Source organism: Taurulus bubalis (assembly GCF_910589615.1).
Source record: "Taurulus bubalis genome assembly, chromosome: 5".
In the NCBI taxonomy this organism is placed as follows: Eukaryota; Metazoa; Chordata; class Actinopteri; order Perciformes; family Cottidae; genus Taurulus; species Taurulus bubalis.
Genome location: NC_136593.1, coordinates 18,862,542 through 18,886,686, shown reverse-complemented (window position 1 = coordinate 18,886,686; position 24,145 = coordinate 18,862,542). Strand labels below are relative to the sequence as shown.

Sequence of the window (24,145 nt, the reverse complement as noted above, 5' to 3'; positions counted from 1 at the left end):
GCTGGACTTGTGTCATTACTCCTCTGCTTACAAACACGTTGCAGAGTTTTTTTTATTTCTTTTTTCCCCTTATTGACCCAGCGCTATCAGTAACACATCCCTCCCGCTCCACACTACCGCCCAGTGGAACCAGCGAGACTCCAGGGAGAAGACAACCTCTCCAACGGCCAATTACACCATTAATTGCTTATCAGATCCAATTTGGGGTTTGCAGTAAATGAAGCAAAGAGTTATCTGCTGTGTGTGTGTGTGTGTGTGTGTGTGTGTGTGTGTGTGTGTGTGTGTGTGTGTGTGTGTGTGTGTGTGTGTGTGTGTTAGGCTCAACACAGTGTGTTGCCCCTGTCATTCCCAATCAGTGGAATTGAAACACCTAATTGCCGAGCTCCCACTCGTTTGCCTTCCAAGATATTCCTTTGTTTGTCTAATCAGACTCACACACACACACACGCACACACGCACACACACACATACACACGCACACACACCACCAGGCCTTCTTTCTTCACCACACAAACAAGCACATCACTGCATATGACCGCTTCACTGCCTGAGACGTAATGTGGAACATATTAAAAAAGAGAGGAAAGAGTGGACATCTGCTCTGGAGTAACGGATGAAGGGCATTTTGTTTTATGGCCGCTGTCATTTGTGAATATGCTGAAGCAGCCTGTAATTATCGAAGGGGCATCAGAGAGCCGCTTTACACTAAACCTCCATTTCCTGGGCGTTGGATATCTCTGGCAAGATAAGATCCATCCATTTTGCCTTATCCTCAGTGTAGGTACTAGTTTGTTTTCCTCTTTTCTTCTTTTTGCCATCAAGTTCTTTAAGTTCTTCCTCATCGCACACGTTTAAATAACGATAACCTAAATTAACTCATATTGATCCTGCTCCTCCTCTTCCTCCCTGTGCACCTGTAACCCGCCGTATCTGTAATGCAACCTGTGGCGATGGGGTTAATTGGTCCATGGCAGACGAAGAGTTAAGACTTCCTGTCGCCCCTCCCAGCACCCATGGAGACGCACACTCACACTGCTCAGCCAACATAATAACCCGGCTGTTTTATAGGATGTTTCATTATACCTGCAATTGACTCGTCGGAGACATAACCGTTGATGCGTTCAGGGGTGTTGTGTCAATTTTTGATAGAGTTTCCGATTGATTTATTTTCCGGAGGAAAGTGAATCGATGGAAATCTCATTAAGGTAGAAGGTAAAGGTCACGGCAGACGTGTAAGCGAACGCCTCACTGGTTCTTAACACTCTCTGTCTCTATATGGTTTCAAAGACGCACCGGTGATTTGCACGCTGCTGACTGCAATGGCGCGAGCCGAACTTTGTGTTGGTTTGCACAGAGGGTGTTCACCCAGGATGAAACAACGCTGTCGCCCACCAGACCGTCCCAGCTCTGATTGCACAACACGACCGCTCGCCACATATAAAGTATATGATCCGTTTTATATGTTGAGCAGAAACATTGTGTATCGTCACGATTGATTTTATTTTAATATCTCAAAAACAAGTGCTGGGCCGCTCAGGTTAATGCTGACACCAATAGGAATCTCTGTATAGTCATTAACGGGAGAACAACCCGAGTGCTTTCGATTCCTGATGATGCTGCATTGTGAGCAATAAAGCTCTGCTCAGTGAAAAGGAGGCGACGGTGAATTATAAGTATTAGTTATCCTGATGTATTTAACACGTAATCTTGTCAAAGGTTTGTTCGATAAACTTGCGTAAATCCAGATGTTTGAAGGAGATGTTTCAACAGCAAAAGACAAAAAGACATATAAGGGAGGGAATTAGGACTTGTTTAACTTCCTAACAGTAGCTCTAAGCGGCTTATAATACATAATGCCACGAATGCCAAGATTTTGATTTAAAAAATCTATAAAAATACAGTATCTTATCTCTTGAAATTGTGTAAAGTTGACACTGATTCCAGAGCAGTCGAAACGAGTGTCAGAGACAAAATAATCTGAAGACTTTTGTCCCAGCTGATATCAAAGCAAATCTGTATCAATCGATATGGATCATTAAAAAAATGTGATCGGGGCATCTCTTGTTAATCGTTGTTATTATTATTTCATATTTCTCGTTTCCTTAGTATGGTTGTTAGTTCTTTCCTGCTGTTCCGATCCCTGACTTAACACCATCACATGATCCAAACCGTGAGTTGTGTGATCTGTTGTTAACTCTGCACTGATTGTGAAATACAAGCTGAAAATGCAAGTTGATTACCACAAAGCTGCATTCGCCGAGAAGTAACATGTTTTTTCTTTCCGAAGAGAAGTGCGTCGACCACTCTTCTCAAGTGCGTCATCCATCGTTTAGATATTGCAGGAACACTCCAAACGTGTGGGCATTGATCACTTACATGCAGCTGCTGGGCTTCAAGGCAAGACTGCTTTTGACTTTTATTTTTTTAAGTGTGCAATTCTCTTGGCAGTATTGATAGTATGTCTTAGTTTCTCCCATTTCTGCTGTATTAGAGTGGCGAGGTCTCCAGGGAGAGGAGTCGCGCGTGTTCTCAACTGTCAGAAGACCCAGCGAACCCAGCACCTGCGGGGACGAATATTTCCCTGATTCAGTCCTCCTAAAAGAGGAGTGTTTGGTCAAGAGCTGCTGCTCATTCTATTCCCCTACCTCCTTGCGCGCACTCATTTCCTCTCTTCTTTGGTGTCTCTCTCAGTCTATCGCTCTAGTGGCAGTGTGACAAGTGAACAATGATTCATATGCAGCGAGTGCAGAATGGAGCCTTTTTCACATGTCTGGTGAGCCCCACTGAAGTCACCCAGTGTCCCTCGCCACCTCACATCGCATCCTACAACACCCTCTGCACACACACACACACACACACACACACACACACACACACACACACACACACACACACACACACACACACACACACACACACACACACCTTGCTTTTGGATAGTTGTGAATTTGATTTCAGCATGGTGTGTCGCCGGCAGCAAAAGAGGAGACAGAGAGGGAGAGGAACCTGTGATGTTTATACATCTCAGATAAATGGCTGTGCTGTTTGCTTTAATAACCCCACTGAATGCAGGGACACATGTAATTGCTTTGATGTCGCTCTGATGGCTACAAATAATGGCACTCTCCATGATTACGGAGTCAGTTAGGTGCTGGAGGCGTATACCACGCAGGCCCGCGTGCACAGACTCCGTGCACGTGCACTTTACTGCGCGCTAGAATTCCTGCATCAATCACCTCCCTTTAGTTTTTTCTTTTTTTTTGTCACCCCGGGGGCTTGATTTAGATGAAATGGCACTTTTAATGGGAAATTTGATGGAAGCAAAACAACAACTTGGAATATTGCTCGTTTAAGTAGCAGGAAGGGAGGCAAGCGAGCGCTGGGGCGATGTCAGCGGCAGGGGCTGTTTCTCCCTTGATTGTGCTCTTCAGGAATTCATTGGTTGCCTGTATGATATTAGTGTTGTAAATGTAGCACCCCCAGGCAGGGCAGCCGGCGCGCTCCATACAAATGAATGTGTCGGGAGGAAGCGCGCTTTGCAGCCCGGCCCGGCTGTGGACTCTCAGTGGAACACGCTGAGGAGGAGTGGACGGCGGCCATAAGTGACACAGCAGCCCATCATGTCTGCCCTTTCTTCCCTTGTTTTTCACCTTGCTCGCATCTGGTCTTAATTGCTTTCATATCATGGATTTGTACAAGTTGCACTCACATAAATGAGTCACACGCCTCCCTGGCAAGTCGCCATTGTTTTTTTGTTTTTGCTGGATTGGCTTCAATATCTAAGTGTTGAAGCACTTCACTTATGACTCTCCTGCAGCCAGCTGCTGCTCTGCCTCGAGCCAGTGGGTATTTCTTAATGTCAGCGGTGCATCAAATGATCTCGGTGACTCAGAGACCTCCTCCTCAGACCCCCGTTTGTAGCAGTGCACATATTAGCCTCAATATCATTTTTTTTTGTGGCCTGCCATACAGTTTTGAGTTTCTATAGTAACTCTGTCCACACAGCATTCCCATTTGGTGGCGTGGTAATTAATTCATCTCTATTGATCTCTTGTATCCCTCAAGCCTTTCAGCGGGGTGGCCTGAAAGCCGAAAGCTGCGTTGTTGATTCAATGCACAGTCTATCTTAAGGCGCGATCACAAATCAGCCCCCATAGGGGAATAGCTGGGAGCGGGCCAGATTATGTTCTTTCATGCTGCAGTGGTAATGATTCATTTCATCGTACTAGACACGAGCGACTGCTGTAATTGCAGGTTTGCACTGGGCACCGGCCTCTGTCTTGCTCATGGTTGTGTGGACTGTGATGGCAAAGACTTGACCGCAGGAATAGGCACTTAAGGCACAGCATACATATCCAGCAAGCAGCTTATTCCCGATATTTTACTTTTGATGCATGTTGGCATAGAGTAGAGGGGGCACGATGCTTCAGGTTCAGATTTTTATAATAAGCTGTTCCTGCCAGCTCCCAGCAAAGTCTGACATTTACTCAGAGCAGGGCAAATAAGGATAGAGAAAAAAAATAACGGAATATTTGCCCAGGGACCTTCATCTCCCATCTTCTTCCTCTCCATATCTTTTCGCACACACACACACAGTTTTTTTAATCTTCTTCTTCTCAGGTTTTATGTTACGCACCTTCGACGAGTAGGAGGCACCCCTGGCAAACAGATAAAAAGAAATTATCTTATAGACCTCTTCAAAACATCTCAGGGATCCAGAGTCCAGTGCAGCGAAGAAACAAATGTTTGCGCAACAACCACTCTATTCATTACATGCTCAGCAATGCAGCGGAAAAACCTTAAGTCGTGAACCTGCTTTTTAAGCCTTTGGGAAAGTGGAAACTAAACTTGAAATCATTATTTTCCCGTCTTAACCCAGGGGTTGCCGCTTTGGGAAATAAACGCCCATCAAAGAGAGGAAAATGAGACAAAGCTGGAGTGAATGATCGGGGCAGTAATAGAACAAGACAACTCGACGGGAGGCAGAGAAGTCAAACTAAAAGCAGCAGAAGCAAGATGGGAGAATGTGTGTGTGTGCGGGTAAAGAAAGTGATGATTGCTCACCTTATGTCAGCCTCTGTGACAGAAATTACTTTGAAGTTTGGAGACGGGCGTTGTCATGGAAACAGATTTTTGTACTGCTGATAGGCGGGTGGGCCCTTTGCGTTTTTCCACCGCATGACAATGCCCGCTGATAAAGATGTCATCCAGAGGAAAATAGGTGTAGGCCGTCAAAGGCCCCGAGTGCTGCAGCTGACGGCGAAGCCGCATTGTTCTGGGCCGTCCACCGGGGGAGCTGACGCCTCTTATAGTGCGTCTCTATTCTATTGAGAATCGGAAGAGTGCTTCCCACCGGGGCTTAAGATAGCGCACGGCAAGGCCGTAGGTGTGACGCTGCGGCGAGAAGACGCAGTTCTGCTTTTCATTCACGACGACGAGTGCGACGCGAGCGGGAGAAATCGAAAAGCCACAATGAAACTCATTACTCTCAGGTCAGGATTAGATGGTGGATTGCTCCGTAAATCCATCTGCCAACACCCATCTTCCAGAATATTCCGCCGTCTGCATTAATGATCATCAACACCAGTAACATGCTGCGTCTTGGGTCACACCTTGTCCTGGTATCCTTGCAAGAGTTTGTGTTCTGGAGGCAAAAGTCCTGCTTATCATGGATGGGCCGCTGTGCACGGGCACCACATTTTTAATTACACGTCGTCGTATCTCTCCCTCCAACATTGGGAGGTGTGATCACTGCCTGTCACTTCAGCTCAACAAAAACATGTTTATTTTTGGTCCCAGATTCATTTAATGGGCTTGTCAAAACTGATGAAAATTAGAGGAGGCAGAGGCGGCTGATAAGCCCCACTGTTATTAGATGGGCTGGAGCTGTTGTTTGTCTGCCTTGGTTTGTCCTGTGTTGACACGTAAATGCCTATGTACGGCAGGCCAGCAATCTAAAGAAAACACACGACACGGCACAACTGGTAATTCATTCCCGGACGCACTAAATCAGATGATTAAAGTTTGCTCGGCTCAAACTGCAAAAGATTCAACACTTGTAGCTGTCGACGAAGCCCCTCAGTATTAGTCAGCTTCTGCTCTGTGTTTTTCTAAAATGTAGAACAGCCGAAGTAAATAGACAGGGGAGCAGACAAACTCCGCTTCTTATTCGCCTGGGTGATTTCTGTCTTTGTTGTCTCTCCTGAACACAGAAATTAAAGCAAAAGTTAGATTTTCCCAACTAATCCTCCGGGGGGCAGAACAAGGGGTGCACCAGTGGCACATCAAATAGAGATGTGCCAAATAAAAAGGAGGACTTTTGTATCTGTATCTATGCAAGTGTCACTACGGAGCAACGTGACAAGTGTATTTCTCCTATTGGCTCAATGTTGAGCCAGTTTCTGCAGTTGCATTGGAAAAAATCAGATTGTAGTTTGTAGGATACAATATGAGACTGAATCGGGAAGATGATGCAATTTCTCTGCATCCCCGCCACCAATGTTACAGCACAGCATATTTTTTCACATTTGTATTTGTTTTTGTTTTATTCTCGCTGAGGTTATGCAGATGAGAGCGTGCCATAAGAATGCAACCATCTGCTCCCAACGTGGGCTTTAGTCGAGGGCATAGTTGCGTGTTTAATTGTGTTTGCTGTTTAAGCCAATTGTCGTCTCATAAAAATGCAAATACTTAATGCGTGAGATATGGGACATAACTATGAGAAACTGGGAGCAACGGAAGAGAGAAAGATCAAAGGATGGAGGAGAATCACGGTTTAGAGATTGATGAAGAAAGATAGAACTGTGAGGAGATGAGAGAGGCAGTCAGATGTCAAAGGGACATTGTTTGTTGAGACTATTGGTGCGTTTCTTTGCATCCCCGACCCTGAAGCTTCACACACATTTTGGTGAAAAACACAGAAGCTGAACCCACTTGTGTTTGTTGACAAGAAGAATCCACATGGTCGATTTAACTCACCTCATCTGAAGATACGTCAATGGCTAGAAACCAATTAGATCTGAGCCTCTAGCACAGTGGCCATGGTCAGAATGGCACACCTGGGGATTTATGTAATAGACAATTTACAGTATATCAAATGCACATGACGTGACTTCCACTGATGAAGGCTTATTGCTTTTATTCATTGTTGATGAATGAACACGGTCGAAGGGTTCCTTGAGTGTAACCAGCCTATAATAAACCAAGTAGGAAAACACCAGCTCTCTGAGCCGAAGCTCAGCTCACACTGTATCAAGTCAGCAAAGCTCTTGTTGGTAAAAGAAGCAGCACAAACTCATACTATGGCAGCCAATCAGGCAACTTGTAGTGAACTTAAATACCATCGATGGGAAAAAAGTCAATTTCCTCTTTCTTCTTTTGTTGTTTCTTCTTGTTATCTGTTGGATGTTTAGTGTTTCAGGTAGTTACTGTTACTCCAGTACTGTAGGTGCTGCACCCCCATCAATGCTCCCAATATAACAGCCAGCAACTGTCTCACACATTAAGAGACAATTAATGCTTTTCGGACATTTGACACGTATTCAAATGATCAGATAATACAGCGATAGACATAACGACAATTATCTTACGTGAGATATATTTTTCTGCCATAAATCCCTTCCATGCACACACGCACACACACACACACACACACACACACACACACACACACACGCACGCACGCACACACACACACACACACACACACACACACACACACACACACACACACACACACACTTGAAATATTTGGGCATGCCACACAAAGTGCTGAAAAGCAAATGCCCCTAAGTGCTGCCTCAGTCCCTCACAAGAGAGGGTTGAGGTGTGTTCTCTGACCACTTAGTGCCTTCACATACGTAAGTGCTCCGTTTGACCTTCTCAGGTCCAGAACGGAGCTTATCACCCCCCAAGTAACCCCCTCTCTCAGGGTTTGCTCGCTGCCATTTTCCTTAAACTACAACCAATGACAGTGCAGCGAATACAAACACATAAATCGATGTTGAGCCACTTGAAACACACAGAAACTAAATTAAGGAGTGTATTACTCTCTGGCTTTTTGAGAACGCGATCAAGTAATAACCAGTCTTGAAGACCCTTTTTTCAGTCAGTTTTTGGACACAGGAAGTATTTCATGATTTGCTGTGGATTCCAATTCCATTAGTTCTTGACTGGTCCATTCATAAAGATGTCTTCATGTTTGTGGTAAAGATTAGTGCTGCAGCGGATCATAAGACTCCCAGTTCGGATCGTATTACGGATCAGAGTCGTGGATCGGGTCACAGATCGGATCAGCACAAAAGGAGCTTTTAGAGATCCCTGATTCCGTTTGATGAATCATTGATGATCCCTTTTGGCAGATACAGATCCCTTTGTTCTTTCATTATAGCAGCGAGTCTACAAGGTTGCATCCAGACTATTGTTTTTTGCCACTATCCCAAAAATCCTTTCAACCACTCTGACGTCAGTGTAAACCACCACAATGCTTTGTTATAGTAATATAATGTTTTTTTTTCTTCATAAAAAAAATAATTTAAAGGTATACAAATAAAAAAATACAGACCTAGTTGGATGCATTCCAGATGTTTAATAGGAAAAAAATAATTATTTATTTCCATAATACAACATCAATGACATTCATGCTGTGTTAGAAGCCTTTCTAGAATGTTGACATGCTAGAAGCTGAGAGAGGTCAGTCGTTCTTTAGGAAAAAGGCTTGATGACAGACGTTCATGTGCCTCAACGTGTCAAAATGGTCAGGTCCTTTCAGGCGACATCTGGCCGGACAAGTTGAACAACCAGTTTGAGCCACTCTCCCAGTCTGTCATCTTCTTTTCATGTCGCCAATGGTTCTGTTATTTTTGCCAGCTTTTCAGGGGAATCAAAGTCAAACCACCTGCTTCAGAACACATTTACGTGAAAAGAGACAAAGCAGTGTCTACATGTCGACACGCCTCTCATAATGTACCATCCAGCTCCTCCAGCAGACACATAACAGACCCAAGGGAGATTGTTAAAATAGCGCGGCAGTTTAGCTAAGACTTGCATGAAGTGTTCCCAGGCGGGGATCATCAATAGACACCTGAGGGATTGATGGCAGCCTTTAGCCGCTTCCTAACAGTCCCACGTTGGACAGATATGACTGCGAGGATGAGTCCCAGGTGGATGTGAAGTATCTCACAGTACCTGTTCGCTGCTGATAGTCAATAGAACCAGGGGATATATGAGGAAGCTCAGGTGGTTTGGTGCCTTGGTGAGCAGGCACCGGTGCTCTTTGTTGGCTTAATGGTTAAATGGGGTTGCGGGGGGAGCTGGGGTGGGGGTGGTGGAGAGGGGCGAGCAAACAGAGAGAGAGAGAGACTGCCCGGCTGCTGCAGAGATGCAGTCGCTCCTCCTCCCTCGTCATATAGTAACAGTTTAGCTGCCGTCTACGCTCGTTTCGCGCGGCGTGTGAGTGGAGAAGAAGAAAAGTAGGGCTGTGAATCCCCTTCTTCAGTGTCCACTTCTTCCTCCCACCCTCATCATCTCCCTTCCAGGCTCTCTTGATCCCCAAGGTCTAACTAAGCACCTTCTGTCCTCCCCAGCCTACCCGACTCCTGATCTCCTGCAGGCCCTCCTCCATCCTTCACTGCTCTTAATGACAGACATTTAATTCAAGCTCCAGGGAAATGAGATTAGTTCCTATAGAGGAGTGGGGTGGTGGAAAGAAAGGTAGTGTGTGTGTGTGTGTGTGTGTGTGTGTGTGTGTGTGTGTGTGTGTGTGTTGTCCCATCAACTGCCGCCCGCCTGCTTCGGCAGCTTAAAGTACATGTTATTTTAGAACAACACACTTAATGCATTACAGCCCCATTGCTTGTCATCCTGTCACTGACTCCATCATGGCTCACTGCAGCGTGTCCAAAGGAGCCAGCAGGAACACGATGAAGGAGATGCTGCTAATGGAGATGATGATCGCAGTGATGATGATGATGATGATGATGATGATGATGAGGACGACGATGATGAGGACGATAGGCTGTTGTTGGCGTCGGTCGGTAATGTGATGGCATCCACAACACGTGGCTGATTGCTCCTTTCCGTCCGTTATATTTACAGCAGCTCTGCTATCGCCACCAAACAGCAGCGTCAGACTCCGCGCACTAGTGGAAGGATTGAGTCAGCAGTGTGTGTGTGTGTGTGTGAGCTTTATTCCCCCTTCCCCCCCCGGCTCTGACACAGAGTCCACAGAGAGGAAACTGCGACAGGAGACCTTGGTTCAGACATATGTTCAATTTACCACTCTCACACACAAACAAACACACACACACACACACACACACACACACACATACATGGAGGCATGCACACACTCATACAATAGATTGTTCTTTCATTTACTCTGAATTGCAAGGTGCTTGCGTAGACACACACACACACACACACACACACACACAAACACGCACACTCAGCCGAATGCAAATCACAGGAGATAAAGCGCAGACACTCACCCATGCCTACAGAGATACCAGGCGGCTATGGAGGAGCACTTGGCTGCCTAAAGCCCCGAAGCGCATGTCAACTCCTCCCTCCATCCCGCACCGGGGCTCTGCATTTTAACTAAACATCTGGCTGTGTCAGCACCAGTTCATCACAGCAGGGACCCCTCCTCCGCTCCCTTCTCTGCCTCAGTGTCTCATCTCTGCATGTCGGGAGGCAGCGTTGTGAGAATGAAATCTGTGCATTGCACACTGCGATTCACGCTGACCGGGTGTTTGTGAGTGAGCACTGCTCATCCATATTCATTTGGATTTAATCGTCAGGCAGAGGTTGAAATCTGAGGGCCTCGGCTTGACAAACCTGGGTGTCCAGTATATATTTATACATGCCAACGCACACCCATAAACCCATAAAGCCTTTACACACAAGATGTTTACATGCTGAAATGAAACCACCTACTGGGCTTCAACAATTAATCGTATGCTTCCTACAGCGCATTACCATAAAGGTTGAGTCACCCCATTAAACGTGTTGAGCCTCCAGGGGAAGTGCTTCAATATTAACTGAGAGAACGTAGAACAGGCCGGAACCATTTTATTTATATTTCGGGTCTATCGGCATATGTTAATGGCAGCACTCGTTAACAATGAGTCATGGCGCCCTGACATGGTGGAGAGGAGGGAGACGTCATCCCTCCATTCATCAAACATGAGGAGGGGACTTATCACCAGGCCGTGATATGGTTATTTTCAAAAAAACTGCCATGTTCAGTCTTCAGTTTCCCTCAGCTTTATTAAAACTTTTCTGAGAGAATTTAACGAATCGGTCTTATGTGTGATTATTGGTGCCACCAATTCAAGCAGTTCTACTCTCCACTTGGGCTTTTGGAAGAGGATTTAAAAGTCCTTCATTCCTGTGTGTTTCTGTGTGTTTCTGTGTTAGTTTTGTTAAGTTGGGCTACTGCCATATATGCCATATGCATCTCTGTTAACACACAGAGATGTGCAAAGTATTATTATTTATGGGAAGAACATGATGATCATGGACTATGCTTGCTGTGTATCTTGTTCCGTGTTTTAATCGCGTCTATATTACGTTCATAGTTTATTGTGCTGCCCCTCAGGGTCCACACTGCTTACCTGTCAGTATTAGATTAAAAACCCCAAAACAGTCTTCTGCCCCCGTCCTCTATTTCGTCTTTCCAGATGAAGACAGAATTGTCTTTTTTCTTCTTCATCTTTTTAGTATTCCCACTGTTGATTTTATCGACTTTTTGAGTCACTCACACACTTTTGTTTTTCCGTAAACAAGGACAGATACAATTGAAAAATCTTGAGAGTGGAAATTGAAAAACAGAGAATGCTTGTGAGAATGTGAAGTATATAAAAAAAAAGTCAAGCCCCAGAGAGAGAGAGAGAGAGAGAGAAAAGCAGCCAACTAGGCACTGCCTAGTTGGATATATTCTATTTGCTTGTTGAAAAGGTTATTGGCAGGATTGATGCCCTCGCCCGAGACGCTCAAGCTTAATTTGCACCCAGCTGGGGAAATTAGTGAGTAAGCACCTGACAGGCTCTCCGAAGGAGAACGTTTAGAAGTTCAGCATCTCTTGAAGAAACTGAATTAACCTCTCAAGCTGTTTTTTTTTCCGTCGACGATACAGCAAAGATCTGTCTCGATGCTCGAAGTGTGAACATGTGCCGAGTGCTCATACGGCGCTAACGGGGCGAGAATCTACACCACACCTGTCGTCCTGTCGAAACGCGTGAAATCACAGAGTTGTGTTCGCAGAGTTATCGCCAAAGCATCCCCAGTGCAGCCACGTAGGTGATGCTTCTCTCCGAAGAAAAGGAGGCCTTTGGTGATTACAGCGCATTGGCAGTTGGGTGTGTGTGTAACACCGGTCTCCTGAAGTGCTCCATTTAAACCTCTGATTTAAAGTGTGTACAAAGCAACAGGCCAAGCAATACAGTCCTGCATCTGACGATACCAGTGGCATTCTGGCTACAGAGAGACGGAAAGAGGCAAAATCACAGGACTAAAAATTAGCCTTATTCAACGTCTAAGAATCGCATTTCCTACCACGAATAACTGTTTGCCATTCATCCCTTTTTCTTTCTTTTTTAATCCGCATTTGGTCTGTGGCTCATAAAACATGCTGCATGTTTAGAGACGTGCGTTCGAGAAGATACACTAAGAAGCCTCGCCACTGTGACTACTGATGTGTACATGTTTGTTAATGCGGCATTAGTCTAAGCACTTACAGACCTCAGCAAATTATGCTTTGACGCACGGAAACCACACTAAGTTTAACCAAGCAGGCATTTCTCATGTTAAACCGATGGATCAAAGTGAATAATTATGATAAAAGATGCCCACAAGAGTGCAGCCGAACCTGACAACGGCACTTTTACTGCCACTAAACTGTCCCACTGATCAGGACGGTCAAGAGGGAGGGGAGTCATATGCGCCCAAATGTTCTCGCAGGCGTCATTAATCATCCCATATTCTGCAGCAGACGCACATTCTGATTTTTGGCGGCATGCCAAATATCACGGGAGCGAAAGACACGTGGTCGCCATAGCAGCATCTCTAAAAGCGTTTCCCTGTTTGACTCGCAAACAACAGCACTCCACAAACAGCTGTTAATCTGTGATGCCCAGAGTCTCAACTCTTGACAAGTGTGTTTGTGCATCTGGCGCTCCGCTGGCTCTCACCTCTAAAACAATATTTTCTTTTGTCCCAATCAACACTATTATTTAGTTTACTCATTCATCACATTTCCAGCAACACTAGCAGAAAACACACCTCTCTCTCTTCCTTCTACTCTCAGCTCTTTGTCCACGTCTTTAAATAGATAATCTGAGGAATACATACATGACAATCATTACGGATAGACACACACACACACACACACACACACACACACACACACACACACACACACACACACATACACACACACACACACACACACACACAGTAGAAGCGGCGTTCATCAGATTGTTCATATTCAAATTTGGAGTATTGCAGGTATTTCATAAATCCTATCTGGCATGTTTTCCTGTTTTCTGTGAACAAATCTCACTGTGAGAAAAAAAAACATGACAGAGAGAAGAATCACTGACCCCCTCTCCGGTGTCTGCGTGACAGTCTGCACGACTGCCGTTCATAACGTGATTGCATGGCGTTGAAGGTCGAGCTGCAGCCAAGAACACAATTCAAACATGCAGATCTGTTCGTCCAATAGAAACCATTGTCAGGCCGCGTCGCATTGAGGGGTAAATATACGACCGCTCCCACCACAAGGGTCCCATTACCACAAAACGTTAATGCTCCATGTCATTGTGCTTCCATTCAGTCACTTTAGTACAATAATTAATCAAAATAAACATACAGCGCTTGACAATGAGGCTTTTATATTCGGCACTAATCAGACAACTCATTAGGCAGTAATGAGCCGACTCTGCCTGCTCTTGTCGTGTTTGGGGGAAGTTTGGCGCATGGGGAGAAGTATGAGTGTGTGTGTGTGTGTGTGTGTGTGTGTGTGTGTGTGTGTGTGTGTGTGTGTGTGTGCGCGCATGTGTACCTATGTGTCTGTGTACACTCACACACTCTCTCTCACACACACACACACACACACACACACACACACACACACACACACACACACACACACACACACACACACCAGCCGACACTCCTGTAGTCCCACTCCAATTATGGCAGCATCTCACCCGGGAAGAAGCCCACTTACACAGCATTCACTTTATGAATAATTGATTGTTTGTACCAGTGTTATATTTGTAAATACACGTTTGCGCTCTGATTAATAGTTTTCTAGACATACTCATTTGTTCAATTTGATTAGACTCTTAAATGTATTATTTATTAGCTGAAAATGCTCCGCTGTTATTAGTCATCACAAGGGCAACAAGAAGATGAGGCATAAGGACGCATCTGCACGCCAACAGGCGCGGGCTCTCATCACTCCACACCCGCTCATCACATGGCAGGTGGCGGCGTGCATGTGCGTCTGTGTGTAGGATTTAACACGTTGCTCGGATGTTGTGAACATTTTAACTGCCTTTCAGCATGTCTCTCACATCGAGGGATGCACCGGCACCCGATCCGATATTGACTCAAATAGCTGGATCGATTATCGGTGACAAAGAAGCCGATCTATTCAAGTCAGTTCTCTTTTTGCACACATATGCATGATGGACTGGACTTCTCATTCATGTTTAAATTTTGACCAATTTGTTGCTGCATTCAAAAGGTTTACACTTGGAAGACTACATTTTGAAGATTTTTACTAAGTTTCCACTGCACAATTTATTATTATCCCCACTCACAGCTCGGCCTGTGTGTACCCAGCCCGCAGTATATCTAGGTATGAAGATTGACTGTATCATACCGAGCACATTTGCTTATCTACGGCGTTGACAAAAAGACCTGACAAAAGTGAGTCTATGTGTGAGTTAAAGGAAAAGACAGGAGCCGGCTGCTCGGTCACACGCCTACTATATATGTTAATTGTTGGGGAGTGAATTAGGTGCGTATCCTTCCGCTGGGGTTGGGATTGAGTAAAATAAAATGTCTACCTGAGCACAAGTCCATTGTCAGGAAATAAAAACATGGAGAAAGAAAGCTTGTCCGTCCTGACCTTACTGTTTTTTGGGCAGCTTCTTTTCCAACAAATGCATGATTTTGATCATTTAAAGGGACAACATGGATGTAGGTCAAGTTGCAAAGCCGAACACAATAGCACCACAGTGTGGTATGAAACAAAGGGAAAAGGAGAATTCAATTGTTACGCGTAATTATTTGCATGACGATTAATCGTCAACTAAAGTTTAATTCATTTCAGAATTTTTACTACAGGAATTGAAGCCATTTTAACGTAAAAATACCACACATGTAGGCTGCTATTCACAGCAATACAGTAAACGTATGTGGATTTAAGCCGTTGCCAAAGTGCAGCATAAAAGGTTATCAAACAGACAGAGCGGGGGTAAATTGGTGCTTCCTGGGAGCTCAACATTTTGCCTTCATGTCATTGGTGAAGGAAATGAGAAACTGTGACCTTTTGGGGAGTTAGTAATATGTGGGAGTTGGCGTCGCCACTTGTTTCAACTGCTTTTCTCTCACAGCAGCGGTTTAAAGAACCGGATCAAATGTGTTGGATACTTTAAACAAGAAGACTAATAAGTAGGGTTCAGACAGGAATGCAGGACGTTTGTGAGCCGAGATGACACGAGCGGCACAAGACTGTCACTGTGACAGGCCACACCCCTTTTTCAGTGCTGCTGATTACATTTTCTCTAGATATGAAGAAGACATTGATAGAATACAAGTTGTTGGTGTCTCTGTATCCCATGTTAGTCACTGCACAGCTCATGAGGAATTTGTTCGGCAGTGTGAATTAAAATTGTGGTCGCCATGTCTAAATGATCTACAATACTCCAACTTATCCAGATGCGATAGATCAGCTTGCCCCACTTATTACATTTTTCAATCAATGGATTTTTCCATCAATGGATGAATATGCAAGCTTCAGCGGGGTTTTCTAGCTATTAAAGATAATTAAAAACACACACGTTAAGTTTCTCTCTTACTTGCTTAATTGCCTTGTAAACAGTAAAGCCCACATCATTCAAAAATTATTAAAAAAAAACATCTTGGTAAGTGTCTCCTCTATTCCAACAATCACCAACTCTGATTTGGTTGAAATAAACACTTAATTCACTGAGTAAGAAACATGCTTCCTCTACATGCTGGTTTTCCCCGCTGTGTACTGCACTTAGTTTTAGCACCGTGCCAGCAGCTCGCTGTGCAGCGGCTCACACTCATTCTTCCCAGGCAGGCCATTTCATTAGCAAAATAAAATGACATAAATTCCCCCCCCCCCCAAGAAAACAACCGGTGATGGACTCAACATTTCGCCGATACATTCATTCAATCGCACAGCTCCGCCCAACTTTAACCGGACATAGCACCTGTGTCAGTGTTCCGGGACATTAATGGGATACTTGTTCACATTAGCGACAATTGTTTCCATAACACCAAATCAGGCATTTCTGAGTATTCCAACATTGTGAGTAAGGCTGTGTCTGATTTGGCTGCTACAACATGTACAGTGCTTATTGTGGAAAACCTTGAAACCTGTTGCAGAGAGGTTGTGGATGAATGCCCAGCAACTCAATAGAGAGAGGGGGTTGTCTCAGTTACAAAACTGACAGACATTGTGCATCATTAGTGTGTGTGTGTGCGTGTGTGTGCGTGTGTGTGCGTCATGGCAGTGTGTGTTGCTGTGCTTCTTGGGAGTGCTAGCAGGCCAACTGAGGAGAGAAGGAGAAGCAGCACTGCTCTGCACCATATGCCAAATATGAGCCTGCCTGCCAAGTTGTGGGGGATACTGGCAAGTGCTAGCAAGGCTGAATTCTTGACAGAGGGAGATGAATAATTGAACATGTGCGGAGCAAAGTTCTGTTGGGATAGATTGTGGGGGCTTCATACACGGAGTAGGGGATTGGAGACGCTGCTTACGAGCAAAACTCTCGCTTAGTGATACACTCTTAGTAAACATGTCAAAAAAGTTGCAGGGAATTTAAAGATTCAATTGAATGGATTCATGGCGAGACATATAGGCACTTTTTGCCTTTTGATGTTAACAACTACATCCAAAGAGGCCAAAAACTGTCATCAAGCCTACAATTATGCAGAGAAACCCGAGAAAATCAATATGCATCATGAAAAATAAGATGAGGAATGTTTGAAGAAAAATCGGTATAGTTTAATCAATTGAGTGGAGGCAACTTCTCAAATAGGCCATGTGTTTATATTCAAGTTGTAATAATAACTTAGCAGACACTCCAATCGAGATCAGCCTGCAAAAAAACATTTTACAGCCTCTTATACTTCTGAGACCTTACACCAGGCTCCTGACAACAGATATAGCTAATTATTGAAATAACAAGAGAATATGTTTTTAGTATCTTGACGTATTTTCAGTATGCATGATTGCAAGAAGAACAGGGGCAAAAAAAAAAAAAGTAGCACATCTAACTAAGAAGTGTTGTTGAGCACATAGCTGTGTGTGGGAAACCACTCATGCAGCTTTCAAGTGGTGATTACGTGTAGATTATGAGGCATTTTCCCATATGTTACAGGTTCCCATTTGATTTTATGTCATCCTTTGAGGACGTGTGTTATCATTCAGTAAATCCACTAAACGTCTCCCCCACGGCACACTGTGGAATCATCGTTGTGCTTCGGCTAAAAAACAAGACGAAGAGGCTCCCATTAGCAGATCTGTGAGGCTGCACACAGTGGCGCTTCCAGCTAATTGCTGACGTCAGCAGGCTAATAGATTTGATCACAATGACAACGTTGACACACTGATGTTTGGCAGGTATAATGTTGACCATGTAGGCCATTTAGTGTGTTGGCATGCTCACATTTAGCTGATTAGCACAAACCACAAAGTGCTTGTGAGGCTGATAGGTCAGCGTGGAAGGAAAATACAAATGTGACCTCATGGTGGTGCAGATTGGCATCACCAAAGTTCTAACAATGGATCCGTCGGGGTATCAATGAATGCACTAAATGTATTTGATACATTTTACTCAAAGTCACATATATCAACCTTGTGCCGATTGACGATAGGATCATATCGACGATAAAAGGGAAGATAGACAATTCTTTTTTTCTAGGCTATTTCAATTAACTTACTCTCAAAACTTACATATTACAAAAATAATCTGTAGAATCTGAGCCTTGCTGTGCATTTGGAGATGTTTCTGGTGGAGCGGCATGTCCGCCCACTGAGCCCTGTAATACAAATCAGTTTGTCTTTCGGTTTGTTTCCACGGATCTGACGCCTCGGATCTCCGTTCTCCATATGCCTGCTCTCAAACGTTGCTCTATTATCACAGTCTTTGGGTCAAAGAACATCTTGTGTTGAACATATTTCTACTAAGTCGTCTATGCTGGCATTTCACTGGTGTGCTGTGACGCAGCTTCCCCCTCCCCCTCCTACCGCCCTGTGTGGTGATTGGACGATATGAATAGAAACAATCGTCCAACCCGAGGAGGACTCATCTTCTGGGTACCATGAATGTATGTCCAAAATCCATCCTGTAGTTGTTGACATGTTCTCATTTCTGAACTGAAGCGGTGGCCTGAGCCAGGCCTCTAGCGTGTCTCAGAACTGGGACAATTAGAGTCTTCTCAGCATTTCTCGACAAACTCTTGTGAGACAGCAAAGTTCAAACCAAACTACTCTTGTGAGAAGGGAATCTTGGAGCCCCCAGTGAGCCTTTTTTATCCATCATTGCTGAGATTCATGATGCCCAAAAGCAACAGTTCCTAAACCAAATGTATTTGATCAGAGTGGGTTTTTTGCTATGTCGCAGTCATCCTAAAAGGCTTTCTAGATTAACAATGTAAGCAATAAATGCAAAAATGAGCCATGGAAATTGCCTCTGATCTGACTGAGCAACTCTGCTGGAGGACACGAGAAGGGCAGGGAACAAGGAGAGAGACGTCAAGAGCCTCCACGGCTGCCTCCCCTCTTTCTGTCACCCAGCTGTGGTGCCGTGGCCTGAATAAATACCGCCCACGACGACGTGCATAAGTGCGGGCGATACGCAAATATGCAATATCCCGCAAGTCTCTTATGTTTCATTGAGTGAGCACCAGAGCAATGTAGACATCACAACAAGCGTTAGAAGATAATGATGAATCCCACTGCTGGAGGCAATGACAAGAAGTGTAAGAGAGAAAACAAACTGCATTCAGGTTAAATGGTGCTGCCTGGTTAATAGACAAAGACAAATGTGAGCGACTACGCAGTTATGACAGCACATTTTCCCCAATAGTAACCCCACCTCCTGTACACTGTATGTCACTATCTGGCTATTGCCTGTGACTCCCCATTAATCCTCAAAAATTGATCTGTTGTTTTTTTCTCTTGTTCAGCGTTAGGCATTGAAATGCCACTTTTACTGAAGCCTATTATGTTCTAATCATAATCCTCTCTCTCCTTTCCCCTTGCTCTCTTTCCTCCTTCTCTCTCTCTCTTTTTCTGACAGATACTACCCTGTCCAGTGAACGTGGTAAGTACTGCTGCCGCACACACCCTTGATTTAGAACCATCTGATTCGATTGGCTGTTTGCGTTGATGTGGAAGGAACCATTCTCAGATGTTAGTCTCAGCGGGGGAGCGCCGCCGAGCCACGAACATCATTTCACCAGGAAGCTATTTTCCTCTCCGTCACATTGCGTGTTTCGCTAAATGTTGAAACGGGGAGAAAAATATCAAGCGAAGGCAATTATGAAAGCAACATCCACAGACCCATGTGGCCAATCACATCAATTTGTATTTAGCATATTTTCCCTGCACACGTTTTGCCTCGACCTACTTAGTCAATTTACCACCGTTTGACTCCAATAGTATTCAATAAGGAGCCAATAAGTGGTATCTTTTGTTCACTTTGTTTCATTCCAGCTTTAGTGGCATGCATCTCCATGTCGTCTAAATAGAGAGTCGATAGATTATCCCACTGAGGCAGCCTCTCTTTTCATTTCATTTTGAATTTGGCTCCCCTCTGTCGTGTTGTTATTAATGGCTTCCTGTGCTTGGAGGAGCACTTTTATCACTTCATCAAACAGGTTTTAGGGAAAGTCCATTTTTATTTTCAAGTGTTCTCCAGCCAGACATCTGGTCCGCCCTATAAGCAGCGTGAGAGCGCCTTGTGCCGGCCTTCTTCTTTAACACTGCGTTGTGTGCTTAGATGTCCCCCACTGTACATGCTATCATCATGGCTTCAGTATGGCGCTGAGGCAAGAAGGGATCCTGCTCAACTCGCTCTCTCTCTCTCCCTGCTCCATGAAGAATGATGCTTTGGGGTGAAATTGTCGAGCTAAATTGGTGCGGTGGCGTCACGCGGTGGAGACAAAACACCACACGCTGTGCGTCTGGTCTTTGAAACCTCAAAGTGGCGAGAGGGAAGAGAAGCCTAAAGTTGTGGTTCAGATCAAGCACTTGAGGTTTACTTTTGTGTGTTTGGTTAACCCCCAGTCGCTTGTGGAGGAGACGCTGATCGCAGCGCAGAGAAGCTTGTGTGATCAATTTTTTATTAGCTCGTGACAGTATGGCAATTTTTTCTCCACTCCAGTAAAACTCGAACAAAGAGAAAGGGATAAAAGTCACAATAGGTGAAGATTTGTATTCATCCCGAGTTTTATCCTTGATTTTGACCTCATCTCTGCCTTTCTTAACCGCTCTCACATTAAAACACACGCATGAGTTGCTCTCTCTTCTCCCACACCTTCTTTCCTGTTCCGTACTGCTCAGTAGTCACATAATGTGAGTTATGTTCCGCAATGAAAGGCAAAAAAAAGAGGAGGGATGTGGTGAATGGATTAAAAAGCAGGTGAGCGAGTGAGAGGAGGCAGTGTCAGGGCAAGGGCTGTGTGCCCTTGGTCCCTTGATGAATAGCAGTCTGCAGTCAGCCACCCAGCAGACTGCTCGTCACTCACCAGAGCACGGCATTCAACTCCTGTTTTCAGACAGGTGCGTTGATGGAATAACAGGAAGGTACAGTTGGCCTAAATACCTGCAGTGCAAAACCGTACAGGCTCCATACTTTAGCTCCCTCCCCCTGTCTTTGTGTGCTTAACAAGCTCCTCTCTGCCCCCTCTGTTTTGAGTCGTCTGATAGGCCTCCTCAATGTGAAGTGGCTGCCGGCGCATCCTCTCCGAGCTTAATTGGCTGTACCTGAGGAGGGCAAGGTGTAATTGCGATAAGAGAAAATGCTGTGCTTGGCTGGTTTTAGGGCCCTTATCTATAGTCTCCGGATTGATTATGGTTTTTCTGCCAGCCGCACAAATTGCGAAACCACCTTAACTCTGTCTTGGCCGAACCACAATGCACATCGGCAAACTATAAACCAAATGGTGCGTGTACTGCTGATTAAGCTACAATATTCTGACCACTGGCTTTAGGCTCTGATCTCTGCTGGTTGTTTTGCTTTCTTTCTTCTTCTCTTTCCCCCGAAAGGCAACAGGGATATATTTGAGACAGTACTAATGTTTTGCATCCGCTGTATCATATGAATGTATTTTTATGGTCAAATTAACTGTGTTAAAGACTATACTGGAGCTCCCTGTGGTTACTTTTATCTCAGTAAGATCATTTCGGAAATCATGACTCCTCTAAATGCAGAAATATTTTAAAGCAATAGTTTGTCATTTTGGGGAATATGGCTATATGTTTCCTTGCCAAGATTAGAGGGTTTATACCACTCTCCTGTGTTCACGCTAACTATGCAGCTATTGCCACCAGCCGCTTAGCCTAGCTTAGCATAACTGGAAACATCTAGCCAGGCTCTGGACTGGAGCCAGAGTTTGGAACTGTAGGACAGACCCAAGCTAGCTGTTTCCCCCTGCTTCCAATCTTTAAGCTAAGCTAAGCTAACTTGGCAAGAAAGTATAAGGTTATTTCCCCGAAATGTATGAATTGTATTTTCTAATCTTCCACATGTGAAGTTAATACCTGTGCACCAGATACACTTGCAGGAAAATTGCTTTATGTAGTCAGTCACTCGGTCTGTTTCTCCCCCCTATCCTTCCTCTCTTTGCCGGGTTTCGAGTCGTGGTTAAGGCTAAAAGAGCAGCTAATGGGCTGTCAAATGTCTCCAAAGCTGGAGCAACAACAGAAGCTAATGTTCAAAGCCCTTCTGAAACAATACGAGCGGCGAAGAACCCTGACAAACCCTGCAAAGAGAAGAAAAGGGAGTGGGGGGGGGGGGGCATCCCTAGTTTCCTCTGATGTGTCAGAGAGGCCATTCCTGTCGGCCCAATTGTAGTGAAGCTTTCCTCGTGGCCTTGGTGAAATGGCGTAATTACCTGCTGGAATGGATCACACTGCAGTCTGTAGAGTTTCATTTTCCCATGTAACACACAATCCTGAATGCTGCTCAACACAGCTCTTACATTTTCTGTTTCAATCTTTCTAGCTACAGAGCACAATGCTTAGTAGGGCAAATTCAAGGCTAAGGGATATTGACAAGGCCGCTTGAAATATTATGGTTGGCAATTTTAGCCGGACAAGTTGATTTACCTGCTTGCAACCTGAGAGCTATTGCTCCAAGTGATATGAGCGATGTAGTTTCACGGCTTGCCTCATTGCTGCTAATTTGAACATGGGTTCACTTGAAGAGTAGCCTAGTCGACTTAATCATCTAAGCATCTACTTCTTTTATTACACAAAAGGTATGAAGTTTAAAAGAAAAAGTGGAGACGTTAGCATTAAATGCCTTTGCCAAGAGAAGCTGTGTGGAATGCCATTCTTGATCGTTTGCAAGCATGTTTCTCTAAAATATGGTGAAGCGTGCGACCCCTTCTGCTTCTCTTTCCCCTCAGTACTAATTAAAGCTGTTTTTCTGCAGCGGATCTTGAGCTGATGAAGACAGCCACTAAGAGCTCTTGAAGTAAAGTCACACAGGACCTGTATGGCAGATGGTTTGTGCAAGAGTATGTGCAAAGAGAGAAGGAAGCAAAGAAGGAAATAAACAAGCGTGAAAAATGGCAGCCTGTCTCCAGCGAGGAGCTCCTATTTTCCACCCAATTTAAGACTTACCATTTCCAAATTTTCGAACTTTTCCTCAAAAATGCTGTCAAACCTATGGGAGACCAGGGGAAACATCAGATCTTGTTCTGTGGAGGATTTCTTGCACACCATCTTCCAAAAACTATTGAGACAAGTATTTCTCAGCGAGAAAAAAAAAAGAAAAGAAGAAAAGAAAGTGCTGGGAACAGCTTGATCTCGGGGCTTTGACCACCTCTCCCAGCTGAATGGAAACAAGCTTTGCTACTGCCTTTCGCTACAAAGGCTGAGCGTGCAGAGGGCCAAGGCTCAGAGGACAGTGCCTAATGGCTACCAGTCCGGCTTTCCCCAGTGGATTACATGTTTCAAAAAGATAAGACTTGATCAGTGTTTTTCGAGAGAAAAGGGCTTCTTTTTGTGATGCAGATGAGAGCCGACAGGAAACTTGCTGGAACCAAAAGGGGGCTACGTCTTTGTGCTGAGGTCCAGAGGAGATCATAGACAATGCAAAGATCTCCCTCAGCAGACCACTTTAATGTGCTGTGTGCTTTTACGTCCCCTGAGAAAAAATCCTTGTTGTCGAGCTTTTGGAGTCGTATCTGATCTCAGCTTAGTTTGCTGTTTGCATCTCCATTCTGCATCTGTATATTTTCAGCCACAGTGTGTACTTGACCAATTAGTTCGCAATTTATTTTAACACGCGGACTGGGACTAATGAAGCCACATTTCCTGGGTTTAATTATACAAACATTATGTGATATTATGAGGAACAGGAAATGGCGCCGCACACTTAAGTATCTCCCCCTTCTATAATCACCTCCTGCTGTGGGAGGTGTCTCCCTCTCCAGCTCTCGCTCCTTCCTTTTACTGTAAATATCTCTCCTCTCTCCTCCGCTCGGTACTTTCAGGCACATCCTCGCCTTTTCCCAGCGACAAGGCTGGATGGCACAGAAGCATTAAGGGGCCTGTGAGACAAGGCTGGTCTGGGCAAATCCCGACACAAATTAGAGTGTAGAGACCATTATTAAAGGTAATTGCCACTGCCTGCTACCAACAGTT

General features: G+C 44.7%; 1 protein-coding gene across 1 annotated transcript in view; it reads left to right on the top strand.

Moving 5' to 3' along the window:
- cdh4 (cadherin 4, type 1, R-cadherin (retinal)) overlaps positions 1–24,145 on the top strand; it is a gene marked incomplete at its 3' end in the record, with an annotated part of 176,150 nt that overhangs the window by 50,509 nt on the left and 101,496 nt on the right. Inside the window, exon 3 of the mRNA XM_079218426.1 lies at positions 19,569–19,592. Coding sequence (XP_079074552.1) covers positions 19,569–19,592 — 24 coding nt within the window. The remainder of the gene's footprint in view (positions 1–19,568; positions 19,593–24,145) is intronic.